This window comes from Rhinolophus sinicus, chromosome 13, assembly GCF_057876585.1.
Source record: "Rhinolophus sinicus isolate RSI-liver-muscle chromosome 13, RSI-T2T, whole genome shotgun sequence".
In the NCBI taxonomy this organism is placed as follows: Eukaryota; Metazoa; Chordata; class Mammalia; order Chiroptera; family Rhinolophidae; genus Rhinolophus; species Rhinolophus sinicus.
This window is the reverse complement of record NC_142513.1, coordinates 56953024-56971555: the sequence shown is the minus strand read 5'-3', so window position 1 is coordinate 56971555 and position 18532 is coordinate 56953024. Positions and strand designations below refer to the sequence as shown.

Here is an 18532-nt window from a genome sequence, read left to right as displayed (position 1 = left end):
TGTTATCACAAGAATGAGCTTCTTGAGAGAGGTTTCTGAATGGCTAATGGAGATCAAGCCAGTGGAACTCGCAAAGCCTGGGGGACGTGAGGGGAGTGGCTGTCGCCGAGCTTTCACTTGGCTCAGTCCTTCCGCCCAACCCCTCTCTTCCATCTTCTCTGCTCTCTCCCAGACCCCTAACTTGTGGTGAGAGTTTTATTTTTAATAGGAAACTTGAGAAGGTTTGAGGACCCGATGAATGGCCTATGGTTCTTCGGGTCACTGGAGGAGACGTATGGGAGCCTTCCAGACACCCAGCTGGTGACTTCACGAGGCCAGCTCAGACATGAGCCCCCACACAAGTGCAATCCCACTGAGAAGGACAAAGGGACTGACTCTCACTCACTTCCTCCCCCAGCGGCTGTAGGACTGCCTTGCTCACTAAAGAGGAGCTGCGATATATGGACTGAAGTATAACTAATCTTCACGTCATTGGTAACAGAAATTATACTCAGTTAGTATTAACTCAAGGAAGAGTCATGATATGGAATCAGCTTGTCGGTATTTTGGTTATTGTAGAATAGCAGCATTTCAGAACACTTGGGCATAAAGTAAATTTTGGTGTCAAGCAAATCTTATTTCCCCATTGACAGCCTTCATAAAATTAAAGACACTTTTCCTAAGCTCCAGAAATAGTGGCTGAGAAGGCTGAGAGACCATCCTTCACGGCACTGGTTTAAATCGAGATGCACCTATTGTTCCTTTTTTTTTAAATCACCAACTCCTTCTAATACCTTACAACCCCAAACCACAGGAATTCCTCCACTCTTAGGAGTCCATCGGGGGCCTCTTCCACTGCACACGCCAGCTCTTCCCCTAGTTCTCAGGCTGTACCATGTCTAAGAAAGGGCCTTAGGCTGCAACGCTCCAAGAGGAGGGTCCACCAATGGTGACACACGCCAGACTCCAACCTCCCCGATTCGATAGCCTGCATCCCGTATGATGAATCCATCTCATCTCGCACTTTATCAATTCTAAGGCATATATTTTTCAGACTTTAGCCTTTCCAAAATTAAGATGCTTCCTTACCGACGATGGTTTTTCGATTGTAACTGGCAGTATTTTTTTCTTCCACTCTCAGTGGCACATTAAAAAATGGTACACCTGACAGTCAATGACATTTTAGATTTGAAGAAAGAGGATGAATTTTTCAATAGTGTTAGTTTGAATATTCTCTAAAACAAGTTGGTTCCCAGCAAGAGGCGATCACTGAAGAGGTTTGTTTCCCGCGTGCAGATAAGCAGAGACACTTTGGGCTGAAAGTCAGACCCTGCTGTGGCTGGGCACACAGTAAATTACCAACTACAACCATGCTCCTTCACCCAAAACCCAAAGCAAAACCATTAATTCAATCAACAAACACCTATATAACAACTAGTATGTGCCAATAGGTGCCAGGTACTATTGTAGGCACTGGGGATACTGCAGGAAATGAGATAGACACAGTCTCGGCTATTAGGGGGTTTGCATTCCCATGGGGAAGCTGGGGAGATACAGATCGAAATAGGGACACACACACAAAGGGAAAAGAATTAGGTAATTTCACATAGTGGTAAACGCTTCAGGGAGAACAGTGAGGCCACAGTGCCTATGTGGGGCCACTACTTTAGATTTGGTGGTCAGGGGAGACCCTTTGGGGAGAGGGCATTGGGTTTGAGACCTACATGACAGGAAGGAATCGGGATGTGGAGTTCTGGAGACAGAAAATTCTAGAAATCTCAAGAGTACAAGTGGAAAAGCCCAGTCTTGGTGAGTGCAAATCACAAAACGTGAGGGAGCTGAGGCCAGGTAAATAAGCTGCGAGCAGCAGAGCACTGACGCAAAGGGTAGGTGTCCGAATGTACGACCCCCACCACTTTGACAGACGTCAGAGTGTATCATGCAAAAGCGGGGGAATATGTATGTCAGGCTGAGATTTTCTCACTCTCCTTTTTGTTACATGTTTTTGGCATCTCTGTAAGAAAGCCTTTGGACATGATCAACTTTGCCTGGACCCAAATTGTCCCAGGAGTTTTCCTATCCATCCAGACTCTTGGTAGGGAAAAAGTCACTTGCTAATCCCAAAGATAAGCCACGACCCCTTCTGGATCCCTGTAAAAAAAACCTACCACCTGGTGCTACTGTCGTTTCCATGGTCAGCTCATCCGAAGAAGACATGCAAAGAGGAAAGCCAGGATTCGCACCCGGAAGGAGAAAAACAGAGCCCTTCCCTACCTGCCTTTCTCTTTCAATTGACACGTGAGACACTTGTCTGTGGGTGGCATCGCCTGCTTCGGGCCAGAGCACAGACAAGCCATGTGGACCGCAGAAAACGGTCTGCACGCTGTGGCGAATGTCACAGGTGGATGGGTTCATGCTGCATCGTGCCTCCAGACCTTGAGCGTTCGTTCACCTCTGCGCCCCTGGCCTGCTGCCATGTCGTCCAACAGCATAACACTGTACAATCACAGAGCCACGAGCCTGTGTGTCCTCGTTTTAGCTCCTCTCTCTCGTGCCTCTGGCAGCCCTCTGTCCTACCACCTGGACGGTGCCAGTAACAGCCTCTTACGTGGTTCCTATGCCCCCTTCTCCTTCCCATTCCAACATCTTATTAAAGCACAAGTCAGGGGCTGTCCTCCCCGACTCAAAACATGTAATGGCTTCAGAGAAATGAGAAGTTCTGAGGGTGCCAAGAGGGGTGTGGTGTTCTCTGGGCCTCACTGTATGGGGGGGCAGTGGTGGTCGTGCTGTGTGTGCCCCCGACATTGAAGGGGGTGCTCCAGGAGAGGCTGGGCGGGGTCTCGAACCCCCACTGCCACCAGAGCAAGTTCAGTAACATCTGCTTACATGCAATGGCTCTGCAAAGGACTTCATTTACAAATTAACACTGTTTTACTTCTGTTTTTAAAAAAAGGAAAAACCTTGAAACCCTCTGCTAGTGAAATGAAGGGATGGGTTTTAATGCCAACTGACCCAGCACGTATTACACAGTCTTGTGCAAATCAACCAACCTCTGAGCCTCAGTGTTTTCTCTGGAAAACAGTTTTCCAAGCTTGCACTGCTCTCTTGACATTTGGGGCTGGATATTATTTCTTGACGTGGGGGCGGGGGGAGAGGGCTGTCCCACGCATTGTGGCATGTTTAGCAGCATCCTGGCCTCCACCCAGCAGATGCCAGGAGCACCCCCACTCCTGCAGATGTGGCAACCAAAACTGTCTCCAGGCCTTGCTAAACGGTCCTGCAGCAGCAAAATCGCTCACGCTGAGAACCACTGCTGGAGAATCGTCAAACAGTTAAATTTTTACTTGTGTTGCAGGACGACTGTGAAGATTAAATGAGATAATGTACGAAAAGATGCTCTGTAAACTGCTATTATTAGGACATCCAATGTACATCTTGACATAAACAAATAACGGCACAGCCAGCCCTGAATGAGATAAGGAAGCCACTGCACCAGCAGAGCCGGAGGTGTCTGTCGTTTTGTCTCACTCTTTAAATCTTCGTGATGCTTCATCTCTGTCAGTCCATCGCCAGCCAGCCATGATGGCAGGATAAAGTTCTAAAATCTAAAACCTTCCGAGCTCAGCCATCCTGGATGTTAACCCCTGATCCCGCAGAATGAAAACAAAGTGTATGCACGTCACCTCACCCGGCAGAGCCTGCTACCTCCATTTATTTACTTTTATGGGAAAAGCTTCAGGACAGCAGACAGACACTGAAAACAGCTAATGCATCATTCAACGCACAGGGAACATTGACGGATTGACACCGCAAGAGGCTTTATAGGACCAATTCCTGAAACTCCCGGCACGTTCAGAGTGATGGCGATAATAAAAGGAGAGTTGGTCTTTACAGAGATTTACTAGGACCCAGCACTAACCTCCATGGCGTGGGTATCACCTTGTTTGTATCTTACTAATTATCCTTGGAACACACCCTTCTCCCCGCTTTCCTGGTGAGGAAACGACAGCACAGTGGTAAGGCATATGCCCACGGTGGCCACGACTTGGACCCCCCAGCAGCCAGCTTCATGACCACTGTGCAAACACAGGCCTCGACTGTGTCTTATCCTTTCAGAGAGTAAGAGCTTTTAGCAAACACACACCACCTTCATCCAGGACCCTGAACCTCCCTGAACACATTTACTCTGTTGTCAAAGCAACAACATGGCTCACACCGACTGGCAGACAGGCAGGCCAGAGGGAAGGCCGTGGACAGAGGAGGTAAACGAGGGCCAGAGAACAAGATCACCTGGTGAAAAGACAGCCTCCTGCTTGGGTTTTAAAGAACCAGGGTCGCTCGCAATCGTATTACGGTATTTTATGTGGCCAAGTTGTGTGCCAAGCAAGAAAAACTCACCACCACCATCCACAGCTCTGTTAGACCCTCTGTGGGAATCTCTGAATGCCCTGGGCATCCCGAGTCAGTGCTTTGCCATCCTGTCCATCCCACCAACCATTCTCATCCCCACTGGAAGCTGACCCTCCTGGTCTAATTAGGTTCTGTTTCACTAGGCATTTTAGTTCAAGAGACTCAAAAGTAACTTGACTTGGGCTCAAGGATGAATACATTTCGGACCTTTTTTTCTGAGTCCAACTTCACTAGCTCTTCTTAGGACCACCACCTAGCAAGAATGAGCACACGTTCAAAACACCTAAAAGATGCATCTGCCCACCTTTAAAGTGTCCTCTCGGACAAAAGACTGATCTGTGAAAGGACCCCATGAGAATAGTTATTTCAGAGGTTTTCAATCGTGATTCCTTTGAGCCCCAAGGACCTTCCGGGAAAGTGACTCGGTGTCAATCAAGAGCCAGGGAGAGGGGAGGTGGCAAGGGAAAGACACGCTGTCATTCATGGGGGGGAGGGGCTCCCGCTTTTCCCATTTCATCTGCTTTAGGTGGGTCGCTTCCTCATAACATTTCACTTTGCTAAAAAAAAGATTTTTTTCTTCTAATAAAGATTTCTCAAGCGACTCATCTTGTGTAGCCCTCTCACCTTTGGAAAAGCAAACTGAAGTCGAGTACAGTGACAAAGAACTAACTGAAGGTCACACAGTCCAACAACAGAATCTGCATTTCTTGGTTCTGTATGGACGGCAGGAATCATCTTTGGAATACGAAGATTTTCTGCTTTGGATACGGTCACCCGAGTCCAAATTTTAGCTGTTCACTGACCATTTGTGGGACTTTGGGGAAATCAGTAACCTCCCCTAACTACGCCTTCCCCTTCCTCGTATGTAAAACAGGACTGTCAAGTGCCTGGCAAAAGGGGGTGCCCTGTAATTAACAGTCAGGATGAGACTTCACCGAAGGGACTCTAGTCAACAGTAATTCTCTTCCCCGTTCCTTGAGGGCTCACAGCAGACAGCTCATGGAACATATTACCAGTGGGATGGGGCATGCGTGTGGACGGTGGGAAGGCAGACATTCATTTCCCTGAAATGCCATCTTTGACCTTGGCAGTGAAGGTGAGGAAGATGCAGATTAGCAGAAGGGGGAGACACAGCCCTGGCAAAAGCTGCTGGGGAAGCACTGCCCCCTCTAAGCCCTATTCAACATGCTACCATCACCAGGAATGCAACAAATTCCAGAGGTTTTTCCCACACCAGGCTCCGCTCCCCCTGCCTCCTCCCAGCTCCCTTAAATAATGGCTGAGCAAATGCCTTGGAGACCATCTTCAGCTAATTTCCTTCAAGACATGTATGCTGCTAACACTGGGAAGCACAGATAGTGTGGAATAGCAAATATGGCCAAAATTAGATTGAAATAACCTCCTGATAAACAAATTACTCACCGAAAAGAAATACTGGACTAGCGTGGCCAACATAACTGAAAGAACAGCGCCACCACCTGGCACGAAGGGGAACTACAGGGACCCTGGCCAGTCCCTGACAGCTCACCCAACTATGGGGTCTGACAAAGGGGGCGGAAGTATCCTTTGAGCTTACGCTTTAAAAAATATTTTATGTACTTACACAAAACACAAAAAACATATTTGGCAGAGAGGTCTGAATATTGAACCAAGGGGGAAAAAGAACGAAAAATGTGCCAAGTTGAGCGTGGCATGACCTGACAGGAGCCTGGGGTTCTCCCCACCCGGTCCCTTCCTCTCCGTCACCCCATCATTCATCAGCCGCATCTGATGCTGAGCCTCGCGGCAGAGACGAAGGCCCTGGCACAGCCACCTGGTGTGGGGCGCCTCTCGCTGGGTGCCCTCAGATGCGCATATGGGGCGGGCCACGGAATGCTCTTTTCTAAAGAACTACTGACAGATGCTCCCGCCCCAAAAATAATCCTTCTAGGACTTAGAAAGTATTTATTTAGCTTGCTTTCTTGAGTCATTCTCTTCTTTAGGCTGGCAGGTAAACTCTGCAGTCCCCACGCTCTATGTATTACTTAAGCTTCTCAAACCTCAGTTGCTACACCTGTAAAATGGGGATTCTGATACCTCCTTGACAGGCTGCATGTATATACAGCAGCTGACACAGGAGGAACTCAAAACACAGTGGACAGATTTTGTGTTGTTATTTCAATCCCATAGTGCGATGGAGGTCTTGTGCTACTCTGCATTGCCACAACGTCGATCACAGCACTCCATCCCAGGGTGACAAATGCAAAAAAATCTATCAATATGATTGGAAGCAGATTTTTGGCTCATCACAGAAACAGACGGCACGCTTCTCCAGAAGTTGTGGAGGAAGGAGAGTCATAGAGTCTAGGACACCATAATCGGATTCTTTCCGAGGACAGGAGCTGGGCTGGCTTCTATGCTGGGGCCAGTAGAAAGCAAATGTATGCGGCTTAAGTCAGGAAACTGGAATCCTTCGTTAATCATCATGAATGTGTCAGCAGTTCCACTGGGCACAGCCCAATGCGAGGTTTGGGGGCTACGGTAGGGACCCCGGCCATGGGGAGGTATACCCAGTAGGAAACCTACATACATACCCTTATGTAAAAATACATGAATCCCTGATTCTATTATGGTTCATTCTTAGAAGGATAAATGTGGGGTTCTGTGATGAGGTTTGACAGGGAATGTAATGCTGAGCAGAGGTCGGGGGTTGGGAGGTGTTCAGGGAAAAGCCTCGGCAGAGATATTTGTGCTGAGACCCAAAGAAGGAGCCAGTGTTGGCTGCACAGGAAACCTTCAGAGACATGAGTGGGTCATTCCCTCGCTCTGATCCTCAGTTTCCCCATGTGAAAACAAGGGAAGGATGGGTAAGATCAAAAACTTTCTGGAATACAGGCAGCAATATTATATTATCGTCATCAAACTTGCTAAGAGACTAGATCTTCGTTTTGCCAACCACTGAGAAGAAATGATAATTATGTGAGGTGATAAAGCTGCTAATTATCGCTCCAACAGCAATCATGTCACAACATATAGCGGCATCAAATCAACACGTGTTAAATGTACACAATGCTGTGTCACAGATATAAAGAGGGCGCCAAAACAATGCATACACATTTTAAGAAAGGAAAAAACTGTATTAAACTTGTAGTAATATATGCTGATCACAAAAGATGAATACAAGTCACGTTTGACATCTGCAATGACAAGAGGTGCTCGAAGTGGTTCCCATGAGCATAATTTTAGTACAGTTTTTTTTTTTTTCCTTTCTTAAAACGTCTATACCTTTTTTTAGGCACCCTCTGTATTTTAGTTAAAAAAAAATCAATAGTTTTCTAGGGTCTCATGAGCCCTATATTTTTGTGAATGTCTGAGGCTACCTTGGAGGAGAATCAATGGAAGGTGGACAGACAGGGCTCTGAGCCATTTAAATAACTTTTTATAAAAAGACAACGTGTGAATACACTGCACTAAGCAGCCTCGCAGGTCTTTTCCAGTTGCAAGCGTCTGACTCCATGGCCCTCGTCTGGAACCAAAGCGGAAGCACGCTGCATGGGCAGAGCCCTGGGGCCCCACACGTGCGGAGGCAGGTCAGAGCCCCGAAGCCAGGACGACAGATGCCAGGTCCCGAGGGACCACAGCTGCTCATGTGAGTCCCATGGAGGTTGCCCTGACCCACTGCTGTTGTGTATAGTCCTAAGATCCCAGGATTCACAGCGCCCACCATCCTAAAGCATAGATGGCCATTCTGAGACCTCCTCAGAGCTCCCAGGATACCTACGGAAGTGTCAGATGGGGCATTTCAAAAATGGCCCCTTCTTTGACATTTTAGGGTTGAACGACTCTCTGCCCCCAGACCCTCCTATCACTGCACTGCTGCTTGCCAGGCCACAGCACACGGGGAGCATGAGGGTGTCTGCACACAGTCAGGCTCTAGGCACCAGAAGACTGTCCCGTCCTCTACTCCTGTAGCAGCAGGCGGTCAGCTGTCCCCACGAGCCAGCCAGACAGAGCATTCACCAAAAAGATCCATGAGCAGTCTCGTCTCCCTGCCCAACTTCACAGTGGCTCTCCTGCGTCTCTCCCGCTCTCCTTCCTTCTCTGCCTCCCTTCCGTTGCTGACTTACTTTCCTATGCCTAACACTCTCTCCTTGCCTCAACTCCTGCAAACTTCCAGACGCCTTTAAATGCTAACTCTTAAGGAGAATGGTCTGACATCAACCCATTGTCCTCTTCTTAAGATTTAGGGCCTGAGCCAGGAGGTGTTTCCTTGTTGCTAGAACGTGACCTGGACATCTGAGCAGCAAGGTGGACATCGAGGCATTATTTGAAGACGCATCGTGGGGCCCACACAAATCAGGCACAATCGCATTGCTGCGTGCTCACGCCACTGCCACTTCCAGGGCTGCAATTTTTCAAAACTGCATTTATACTTAATGCTCGTGGAAGGAAGGGGTGTTAGGGGGTGAAAAGAAAGGGGGGCGGGAGGTGGAGGGGACCATGATAAAATGAGGAGGAAAAAGAAAAAGGAAAAAGCAGTAGAGATAGAAAATACGAGAGAGAAAAGCAGAGGGGAGGCAGATAGTAAGAGGCAAAGCGACCAAGGACAATAGGTTGTTTTGATTTGTTAGAGAACAGAATCGCTTGCAATAGAAGAAGCATTATTTCTTAATCAGAGCTGTATTTTGGGTAATAAAAAGCTCAAGTTTTTGCAAGGTAAAGCATAAAAGGGCAAAACTTTCAATACAGGAAAATTGAAGGAGGATTTGTGCGTGCGTGAGTGGAGAGGAAGGGAACAATACAGTGAAAGGTATGGGGTTTGGATGAATTAGAACAGTCTAACCCATGTGCATGCAAAGAAGGGCCCCTGACTGAGCAAGGATTTCTAATCGTCAGGATCCCACATTGCTGAGACAACTGGAAAAGAGGTGTAGGACCTCCGGTCTTATTTGGCCTGCTATTATTGCTTAGGAAGGGAGAGAGGCGAGCGACAGATGTCTTTGGGTTCATTTCCCTCTTGCTGCCATCCACACATCCTATAGCGGCTTCTCACACAGTAGCTACTTGACAGAAGAGAGAGCTGAGGCAAAGTAACCAAATCGCCCCAGTGCAACCCAGGGGCCCCTTCCCTTTCTTTTTGTTATCACAGTGGGTGGGCTGCGAGGCTCCCAGACCCCTCAGTCCTGCTTTTCCTGTTACTGGTGGGGACTGCCTCCAGCCACTGACTAATTGACCCGTTGACCTCATACTCCCAAACTCAGCCGAGTTCACTGTCACAGGAACACTGACTGCCCCTAAGGTCATAGACATGTCCTTCTTCTCATTTTGACTGGGGAGTGCTCTCCTTTGGTGATGCAATTACAGAGATCGGCTCCAGTGGCCAACTTTCATGATGACAAGCAAGCATCAGGGCCGCGTAACCACCAGCTACAAGGACGGCGCATTTAGAAGCTACACGTTCACAGAAACATGCCCAGATATTGGTGCCAGACGGTGAGGTTCTGGATGTTAGACAGAAAGCGACTTCCTACATTTTGGTCAGCTGACATGAAGTCACCTGGGATCCAAATTGACCTTCTGTGTGAGGTCTTAACTATACATGAAGACAAGAGAAAGCGACGAGGGAGTCCCATGGTACTCAGCTGGCCTGCGGCAACCCCAGACGCGGTGAACTGGTACCTTCTACACCCAGCCCTCCAAGCCACGGAACACTGAGTTAGGCTGGTACAGAGAGGTGTGCTGTTACTGCTGCCCGCCAAATCCATGGCACACTTTGCTATTTAAACATAGCCCTCTTTCCTGCTGAGCTCAAATATGATCGCAGAATCCTTCTATCCATGCATGGGTGCTGTACTTGTATGAAATGCATTCCTTCTCCTGTTTTAAGAGCCTCTTGCTGCCTAGAACCCACTCCCCTCCCAAGCAACCTCTGCTTGTGCATGAGTCTCCCATCAGCATTCTCCCCTCTTTTGAACCTCGAGGAATCACACCAAAGCTGGGGAACGGAAGGCCAATTATGCAAGAAGGGCATTCATTTCTATGAAATACCAATGAAGGCATTTGGGGAGGGGTCATTTGAAATCTTGACTGGGCATCAGCTCATGTGTGTGGTCCAATACACATCAGGGTTTCAGCAGGAGGCCATTCTGACCTCCTATCAGTAGCTTGGGACAATTTTGGTTCATTGCGACTAGTATCTGGTGAGTCAAAGACAGGGATCCTAAAGGCATAGTACAGCCCTCAACAACTAAGAATTACCCAAAATGCAATAGTGTCAAGGCCGAGAAACCCTGATACGCATTAAGGCTGAGTATTCAGTGGTAGAAAGAACGGCAGAGAAGCTGTCATCCAACTCTCTTGTGTTGTAAAGAACCCAAGACCCAGACAAAGGTCTGTATGGACCGCTGAGCAGAACTAGCAAAGAACCCTATACGTCCCTCTAATGAGACAACAGTACCTGTGTACATAACACAGGTGCTATTATATATGTAACTCTAACACTCTATTAGAGTTAAATACAGATTAGAACTACAAATGTCCAGGTCACTGGCTCTACGCACGGGTGCTAGGGTTCAGGTAGGAGGTCGGCGATGCTGCCATTTTTACACATTCATTCATTTAAAAGGTCAGTCCACAGACATTTACCTCAGGCTTCTTACTGTGCTGAGGGAAGCAACCCAGTTATCAGCAAAGACGACTCTTGCCCACAAAAGCTTGCAGTCGCCTAGGAGGGATGGCCAACAGCACTTTCAATACAGTGTAATTGATGCTGAGATGGGAGGGCCGGTGAGCAGAGGGGCATCCAGCCGGTCTTGGTAGCCTTGGCAAGTGTTTTCAGAGGAAATGGCATCTGAGCTGAACTCGGACAGGAGAGGAGGAGGTAGAAACTCTAAGAGCCGAGCCCCTAGCACAGCAGAGGCTCAGTTTGCTGAGCATGGCCCGTGTGTTGAAAACCTGGCTAAATGTTTTCAGCCCGCATTACCGCTGTTTGCACTGGCTGTTGGTCTCTCCTGAGCCCATGCATCACGTTTCAGACGGAAAGAGTTACTAACTGGCATGTGACTGCTTCCACATTTTTACACATGGTAGGTCCATTGTAAATGAGGACACTCAGCCCCTAAGCTTATGGGCTGCAAGAGGGAGGGAGGGAGGGAGGGAGGGAGGGAGGGAGGGAGGGAGGGAGGGAGGGAGGGAGGGAGGGAATGTGTGTGTGTGTGTGAGAGAGAGAGAGAGAGAGAGACAGACAGACAGACAGACAGACAGACAGACAGATAGCCCTTTTCAGTTCTCAGGACTCTCTTCCCATGAAACATAACAGACTCTACCGCCAAGCCTGGGCTCGTGGGTACAGGAGAAATTTACTTTCCCAAGGCACGACATTCAAGGGCTAGCTTCCCCCGCCATTCTCAGCACCTTTGCTTCCTGGAGTCCAAGACTTCCCTCACCTGGCTGCATCCAACACCTGGAGTTATAACCTGGAGCAACGAGTGAGCAGGTACAGATGGGAGCCGAGATGCCACACCTGAGATAAGCCCACCCTCAGGGCTGAGCCCTTCTCCCCTGTGACCCCCAGGTAACACTTGGATATCCTGTCTTATTTCAAGGGCTTCTTTCCTCTTTACTTCCCCAGCCTGCTCTAAGCACCTTCTCTCTACCTGCAGGTCAGAAAGCTGTGGAAAGACTTGTGTATTGCCTCAAGTTCCAATAAACCAAATGAACTCAACTTCCTTCCCCCCGTCCTGCCTCCTTCAGTCCACAACAGGCAGCTCTGTGTGACATGGGTCTTTCTCTGCCCTCCGAGTTGACAGAGATGTGTGGCTGGGGGGAGAAGGTGTTTTTATCTCTTTTTTATTTATTTATAAGTTTGATTAAAGTTCACCTCTTACCCACAGGCCTCGGGCTCCCTACAGACAAACAAATATCACCATTGAAGCAGCTGGTTTCCAAGCTGCCAAATTAAAATAGATGAAGAGGTAAGGAGGGGGGGAATGAAAACGTTAAGCTAAGACTTCTTCTCTCCCAAGTGCACAGTATCTCCTATTATACTGCACACAAGAAACTGACTCCCAACGTAATTAGACTTGGGCTACTAGGCAAGGGGAAAAAATCCTCAAATTATTCAGACCCCCCCCCCCAAGCTATTCTTGTGCAATTACTCAGGTAACTGAGAAAAGAGACAACTTTTTAATGTAAATTTGTTATTGGCATCTACACTGTCCAAGCAAGTCCCAAAGCCTCACCTGCCCAAGAATACAGAGGCGTAGGCAAAGCTGGGGACCAAACCCAAGAATCCTGCTTCTCACCCTCTGTCATAACCTTTTTCTCTATAAGCCAATCCCCCGGGAATCTGGGGAATGGATCAACAGTCCCTACAGGCTGCCAGTCCTGTAAGAAGGCGGTAGAAAGTTCTTCAGGTCTGCAGTCAATACCACTACTCCCTTTAGAGTCAACTGCCTTAATGGCATGACACCCACGCACGCCCACACAAAGAGCTCTCAACACGCTCTTTGCAGCCCTGTGCTTGGAAAAGGCTTCACATTCTCCATCTCACCCCAAAGAGCCCAGGATAGCTCGATTGCCCTCCAGGTTGGAAAGGAGTCCTGGAGACAGAAAACATCCTTCACTGAACCCAGAGGGGAAAAAAAGAACCACTTTTCAAAAGAAGTGCTTACTGGATTTCAGCAGTGCTGCCAGAAGTTCCGTGGCTGCCCTGGGGAAAGAGAAAGAAAAGTGAAAAAGGCAACGTTCAATGGTCTTTTTGTCAGTGCATGGATCCCGCAGCCCGTGTGCTCGTGGCTGCCACCTAACAGCCCCATTATTAACGCGGTAGCAGGCTTTCTATTGATTCTACTGCTGGCCATTCAAAAAGCGTAAATGCAGGACTCGCGCTGAGTGAAGGGTCCGTCTTGCAAATGGGTCCCAGGCGTCCTCTCTGCTGCTGAAAATCTCTTCCTTCCCTCTCTTGCTTCCCACTTTCCACCAACTTCTCTACATTGAGTATCTTCTTTTTCTGCTGCTCCTATCAGCCAGAGTTCTTGATTTATCCCTGGAAATCCCAGCGACTCTGGAGGATGGGGTGTGTGTGTGTGTGTGTGTGTGTGTGTGTGTGTGTGTGTGAAGGTATGTCGCCTTTCTCAGTTCTCAAGGCTCTCTTCCCCTGGAACATCACAGCCTCTCCGGCCAAGCCCAGGCTGGCAGTACAGGGAAGGAAGGGTGTGACGTGGAGGCTTAAGGAGAGCAGCTGGGCCGAGCAAACGTCTTGACACGCCCTGCCCTTGGGGACATGCTGGAACACGTTCACAGCCTGGACAGCGAGTCTGCTTCCTCGGGGTGGAAAATGGGTATGTCGTGTTTTTCCTCACTAGTTGTTATCTTCCACGGAGGACATTCACAGCTTTTGCAACCAGGACAAGCACACAGAATGAAAATGCGTTTGGACCGTATCATGGACGGGCTACTTCATTTATCCTTCCCAACCACCTTTCCCTCTAATCAACTTTCCGCACCTTCAACCCCACTCTTGTAACCCCGCCAGGTGGGGCAGCTGTGACCTTACGGAGGAACATACGGAAGGGGTTGTTGGGCATCCAAGGCCGTATGGGAAAACCCAAGAGCCACACTGCATAGGGCCTGGCTCGGGCTGGAGCAAAATGAAAGTCAGTAGTTTGGGGAAAAGCAGAGCAGAAGAATGAAGTGCACGGAAGGGGCTAGCTGGGGAAACAGCAACCACAGACGCATGAACAGAAAGAACGAGGATGAGCCAAGCCAGGTACCTCACCCGTCCTAGATCACAGGCCAGGTCTGTAAGGGCGACCATGCAGCTCTGATTTGCGTGGCACTTCTGTTCTGAGTTCACGTGAGTTATGCGTCAGATAAGAGTTCTGTGAGGGACAGACTAGTGGTGGGGAGGGACACACAGCAGGACCGCCCGTTAGGAGAATCTGAAGGGACAAGGCCTCCAACCGAAAGAGTGGCAAGGAGCAAGAAGAGAGAAGATGGGTTGATGGGAAGTTTCAGCCTTGCTGCTCCCCAAACCTGCTTTGCATTTCCTGGGGACCAAACAGAAATGCAGACTCTCAAGCCCATCTCTCGCCTGCTGGATCGGAACCTTTATTCTAACAGCTAACCCATGTGCACACTAATGTTTGAGAACCACTGTTTTCGAAGACAGCCTCAACATGACATGGTTCCTCTTTGATGCTGAGAGGAAAATCCAAGGTGACTCCCAGGCCTCAACCCTCCAGAAAGTACCTACAAGCATGATGAACACAACAAAGAGATAGAAATCCAATCCGTGAGAACACGTGGCAGGAAACACACAGTAAGTGACGTACTAGTCCAAGAGGGGCAGCCCATACCTCAGTGACCAGACAAGGTTTCTGTCTTTCCAGTCTCCTCCTTGGGGGACCAACCTGTAACGCAGCATAGGGCAGGCACATTTAGAGCAACGATGGATAGAAGGTTTGAGGCCGTACCCAGTATTCTAAAGGGCTCACATTCAATGCTGCGAGTAGTAAGAAGCCATTCGATTTTTTGATCAAGATGGGTAGGCAGTGGGGTGTTACCAAGGACAGAAAAACAAGATGAAGATTGTAAGGGAAGAATTAACAAGACCAGATGACAGGCTAGTTATGGAGGACATAGGAAAGAAAAAGGTCACTGATGCCCTGAAATTCTGAGCCAGGGCAAATGGGAGCACACGAAAGCCACTAACAGACTGAGGGACACTGAGAAACTTAGAGAAGATAATGATTTTGATGTGGGACAAGCTGAGCTCAAGAGGATGGGGATAAAGCTACATGGAACCATCCAGAATGCTACTGACGAGAATTCTGGCGAGCATCCAGAGTTGGGTAGTTAGACTGATGAGTCACTACGGCAACAATAGCTGTAGTCCTGGGAACAGGTGATACCGGGAGGTAATTCTGTCAAGAGCAGAACGGAGGGCCGGCCCAGGAAAGCATCTGCAGAAGGGGGAAGGAAACCTCTGAATGACTCAGAGAATATGCACTTAGGGAAATAGGGGGAGACCTGCACGGAGGGAGAGGGCTCGGTTTTGAAACTGAAAGTTGCTAGATTTTCGAGGCACAGCGTTTTTCAGACTGCAGGTTGTGACCCAATAGAGAGTTGTAAAATAAATGTAATAGGTATTGACTAGTTTGTTAATAGAATACATTGGAATGGAACAGAGTACATTAGAGCCATGTCATGTAGCAAAGATTAGTGGAGTTCTGAGTAAGTTTTATTGTCATGCACCTACACACATATGTGTGCCTACTGGGAATGTGATGTAAATGTTTTCCTTAAAAGATAGCTAGTAAAGGTGTTGTTTCAAGTGTAGCATCCATATAAGGTCTGAACAAGAACAAACATCTGGAAACAACTAATGAACTAATAAACAAATAGAAACTATTTGATGTCCCACATGGTACATGATCCAAGCCCTGGGCAGTCACGTGAATGTCGCCAGGAGGCTCTTTATTTTTGGTCTACTTGGCGGACAAATGTCTGAAGTTTGGGTCCAATGTCTGAGCATTGTTCTCTGCTTCTCTCCTGCCCTTTCTCCCCCACCCTCTCGCCTCCCCGTGTAACACTGAGATTGCAAACCCCATCAGAACTGAGCAACAACTTTGTCAACCAATGGCTAACCCTACAAAAAGCAAAGACTTTAGCAGCTACAATTCAAAGAGTCAGCAAATATTAAGTTACTTCCACTCTAAGAAACCAAGCCCAGAAGGCAGTGAAGGAGTGAACTGGAGGCCCCATGTTAGTTCCTTTGGGGTGCTACATGGCCCCTCGCTGGACATGGATGGCTAGTACCCGTGTTTCTTGCAGTTCCACTGATTCTACAGAAGAGGACCTTCTGAGAAGGTACCATTTCCTACAAGTGTCAATCGGTACCATCATCCCACACTCTTTGGGTTTCCCAGTGGGATGTCCGTGTGACACTGAAAGTAAACCCCAAAATGTCCTCCTCCGTGGACTGTCCCTGAGTTAACATCACTGAATGGGTCATTTACTCTCATTCTGCAGAACAAACTGCTCCAGGAGAACTACAACGACATCCAAAGGTCAAGTGGAACGGCCTCCACCCAATCCAGTAACTCGACGTGATGGGATAACTCCATCATGATTCCAGAGGTCACAGGTCACGCCCACGCTCCTCCTCGGTAAAAGCTAAGCTTAAACCATTGGCAAACTCATAAATATTCTTTAGCAAAAAGCCACAGAATTGCAACAATTCACTTTACTTATTCAGGTAGAAATAAATCTTCGGAGCCCTTACAATAGTCTTTATGGGGGAGCCCATTTGGGGGAGCCCCTATGAATGCCAACCATTGTGCTGTGTCCTACATACACGACGATACGTGACATTTAATGTTCACAGGAATACTGGAGGGTGAAATTATTCTTCCTGTTTCACAAATTGCAGCAATGAAGTTCACAAAAGATGCGTAGCCCACCCAAGGTCTAGGAGCAAGAGGCAGTGTTGAGATACAAGTCTACGTCGGTCTCGCTCTAGATCTAGTGCTGGTAAGCTCTTTTCTCTCATTTTAACACAGCTCTAGAAGGACTCTAAAAGATCTCAGTGCAGTTTCTTCATCACTCAAAGAAGGACTGTACAGATCCAGAGGTGAGATGACTGTACAAGGTCATAGGATTACCGTGTCACACAGCCAACGAAACAAACAACCGCTCCCACGGGAGTCCAGTGCATGACTCAGGGTTCTCCGTGGGACAGTTTAGCTGAAGCTTGAGTGGGTGTAAACGGTCAGAGGTTGTCATGGAGACAAGGACAGCGAATCCAATTGATTGCAAACCATAGAGTCTTTAAATGCCAGGACCCAGTGGCTGAATGAGGAATGAAAAAGCTAGGGTTTGAAGCTTGGAGATGTGACTTTTGTGGTCTTGGGTTCTGGGTTTACTTTACAGATGAGGAAATCATGAGATTTTCTCATCTATAGAGTGGATACAGTAAGATCTAACTGACGGGATGGTGTGAAGAGTGAGATAAAGCAAAAATTACGTTAAATGTCTACCACAGAGCCTGAAACATAACGCTGACTTACAGCCTCGTTGGTAGAACCAGTACCCAGTGAGGAAGTGAGGGCTCACCTCTGTGTATCTGTTTGCAAGTATTGAGCCTAAAGGATGGTCATTTGCCAGTCAGGAGAGGTCCCTGAGAAAAATGAGTTCCTACCCCAGTACAGGGAGAAACAAAATGACCAAACTATGTCTTGGAAGTCAAACATAGTGTTTGTTTTCTATATTAATTATCTCTCTCTGTATAATAAATTACCACAAGCTCGGCAGCTTAAAACAGCATGCATTCATTTTCTCACAGTTTCTGCGGGGCGGGAATTTCCTGCCCCTGCTAGATCCCCTACTTAGGGTCTTCCCAGGCTGCAATCAAGGTATCAGCCAGAGCTAAGCCTTTGTCTGAAGGCTCAGCTGGGGAAGAATCTGCTTCCCAACTCAAACCGATATTGGCAGAATCCATTTCCTTGCAGCCGTAGGGCTGAGGACCCTGGCTTCTGCTGTCTGTCAGCCAAAGACCACTCTCTGCTCCCCGAGGCTACTGGAAGGTCCTGGAGGCCACTCACTGTCCTTTGCAATGTGGACTTTCCCAACATGGCTGCTTACTTCCTCAACAAAGACAGTTCCTACAGTGAGTGTGGAAACAAGACAAAGTCTTGGATAACATAACATAATCACGTGGTAACATGCTCTACCTTTTGCCATATTGGTTACAAGGGGTGGGGACTCCACAGAGACATAAACACCAGCAAGTGGGGGTCATAGAGGGCCACCTGAGAGTTTGCCCATGACCCAAGCTCCTTGTGATCTTTCGTACTCTGGTACCAGGATCCCAATAGTCTCCTCGCCAACACATGACCGTCCCCAGTTTTCCCCTTCCCGGAGGATGGAACTACGGCTTTCAGAAACTGAGCATGCGTCCTTCTCACCTGCTTGCTTACCACCTGGCTCTCACCACACACCCCCATTTTAACGTCTAGAGTGCTTTAAGTTGTCCATTCTTTTAGATCGCTGCTGTTTTCACGCTGGTCCAAGCATTGGCGAGGGGGATCTGGTACTTCAGTGACAAATGTAATTCCTACAGTTATCAGTCCTTGGTTGAAATTCACCTTTTAATGTCCTGTAA

At 48.1% G+C, this 18532-nt stretch overlaps 1 protein-coding gene across 1 annotated transcript in view; it reads right to left on the bottom strand.

The window, feature by feature from the left end:
- AGBL1 (AGBL carboxypeptidase 1) overlaps nucleotides 1–18532 on the bottom strand; it is a 532929-nt gene that overhangs the window by 477750 nt on the left and 36647 nt on the right. The window contains exon 5 of the mRNA XM_019726713.3: nucleotides 13041–13078. Coding sequence (XP_019582272.3) covers nucleotides 13041–13078 — 38 coding nt within the window. The remainder of the gene's footprint in view (nucleotides 1–13040; nucleotides 13079–18532) is intronic.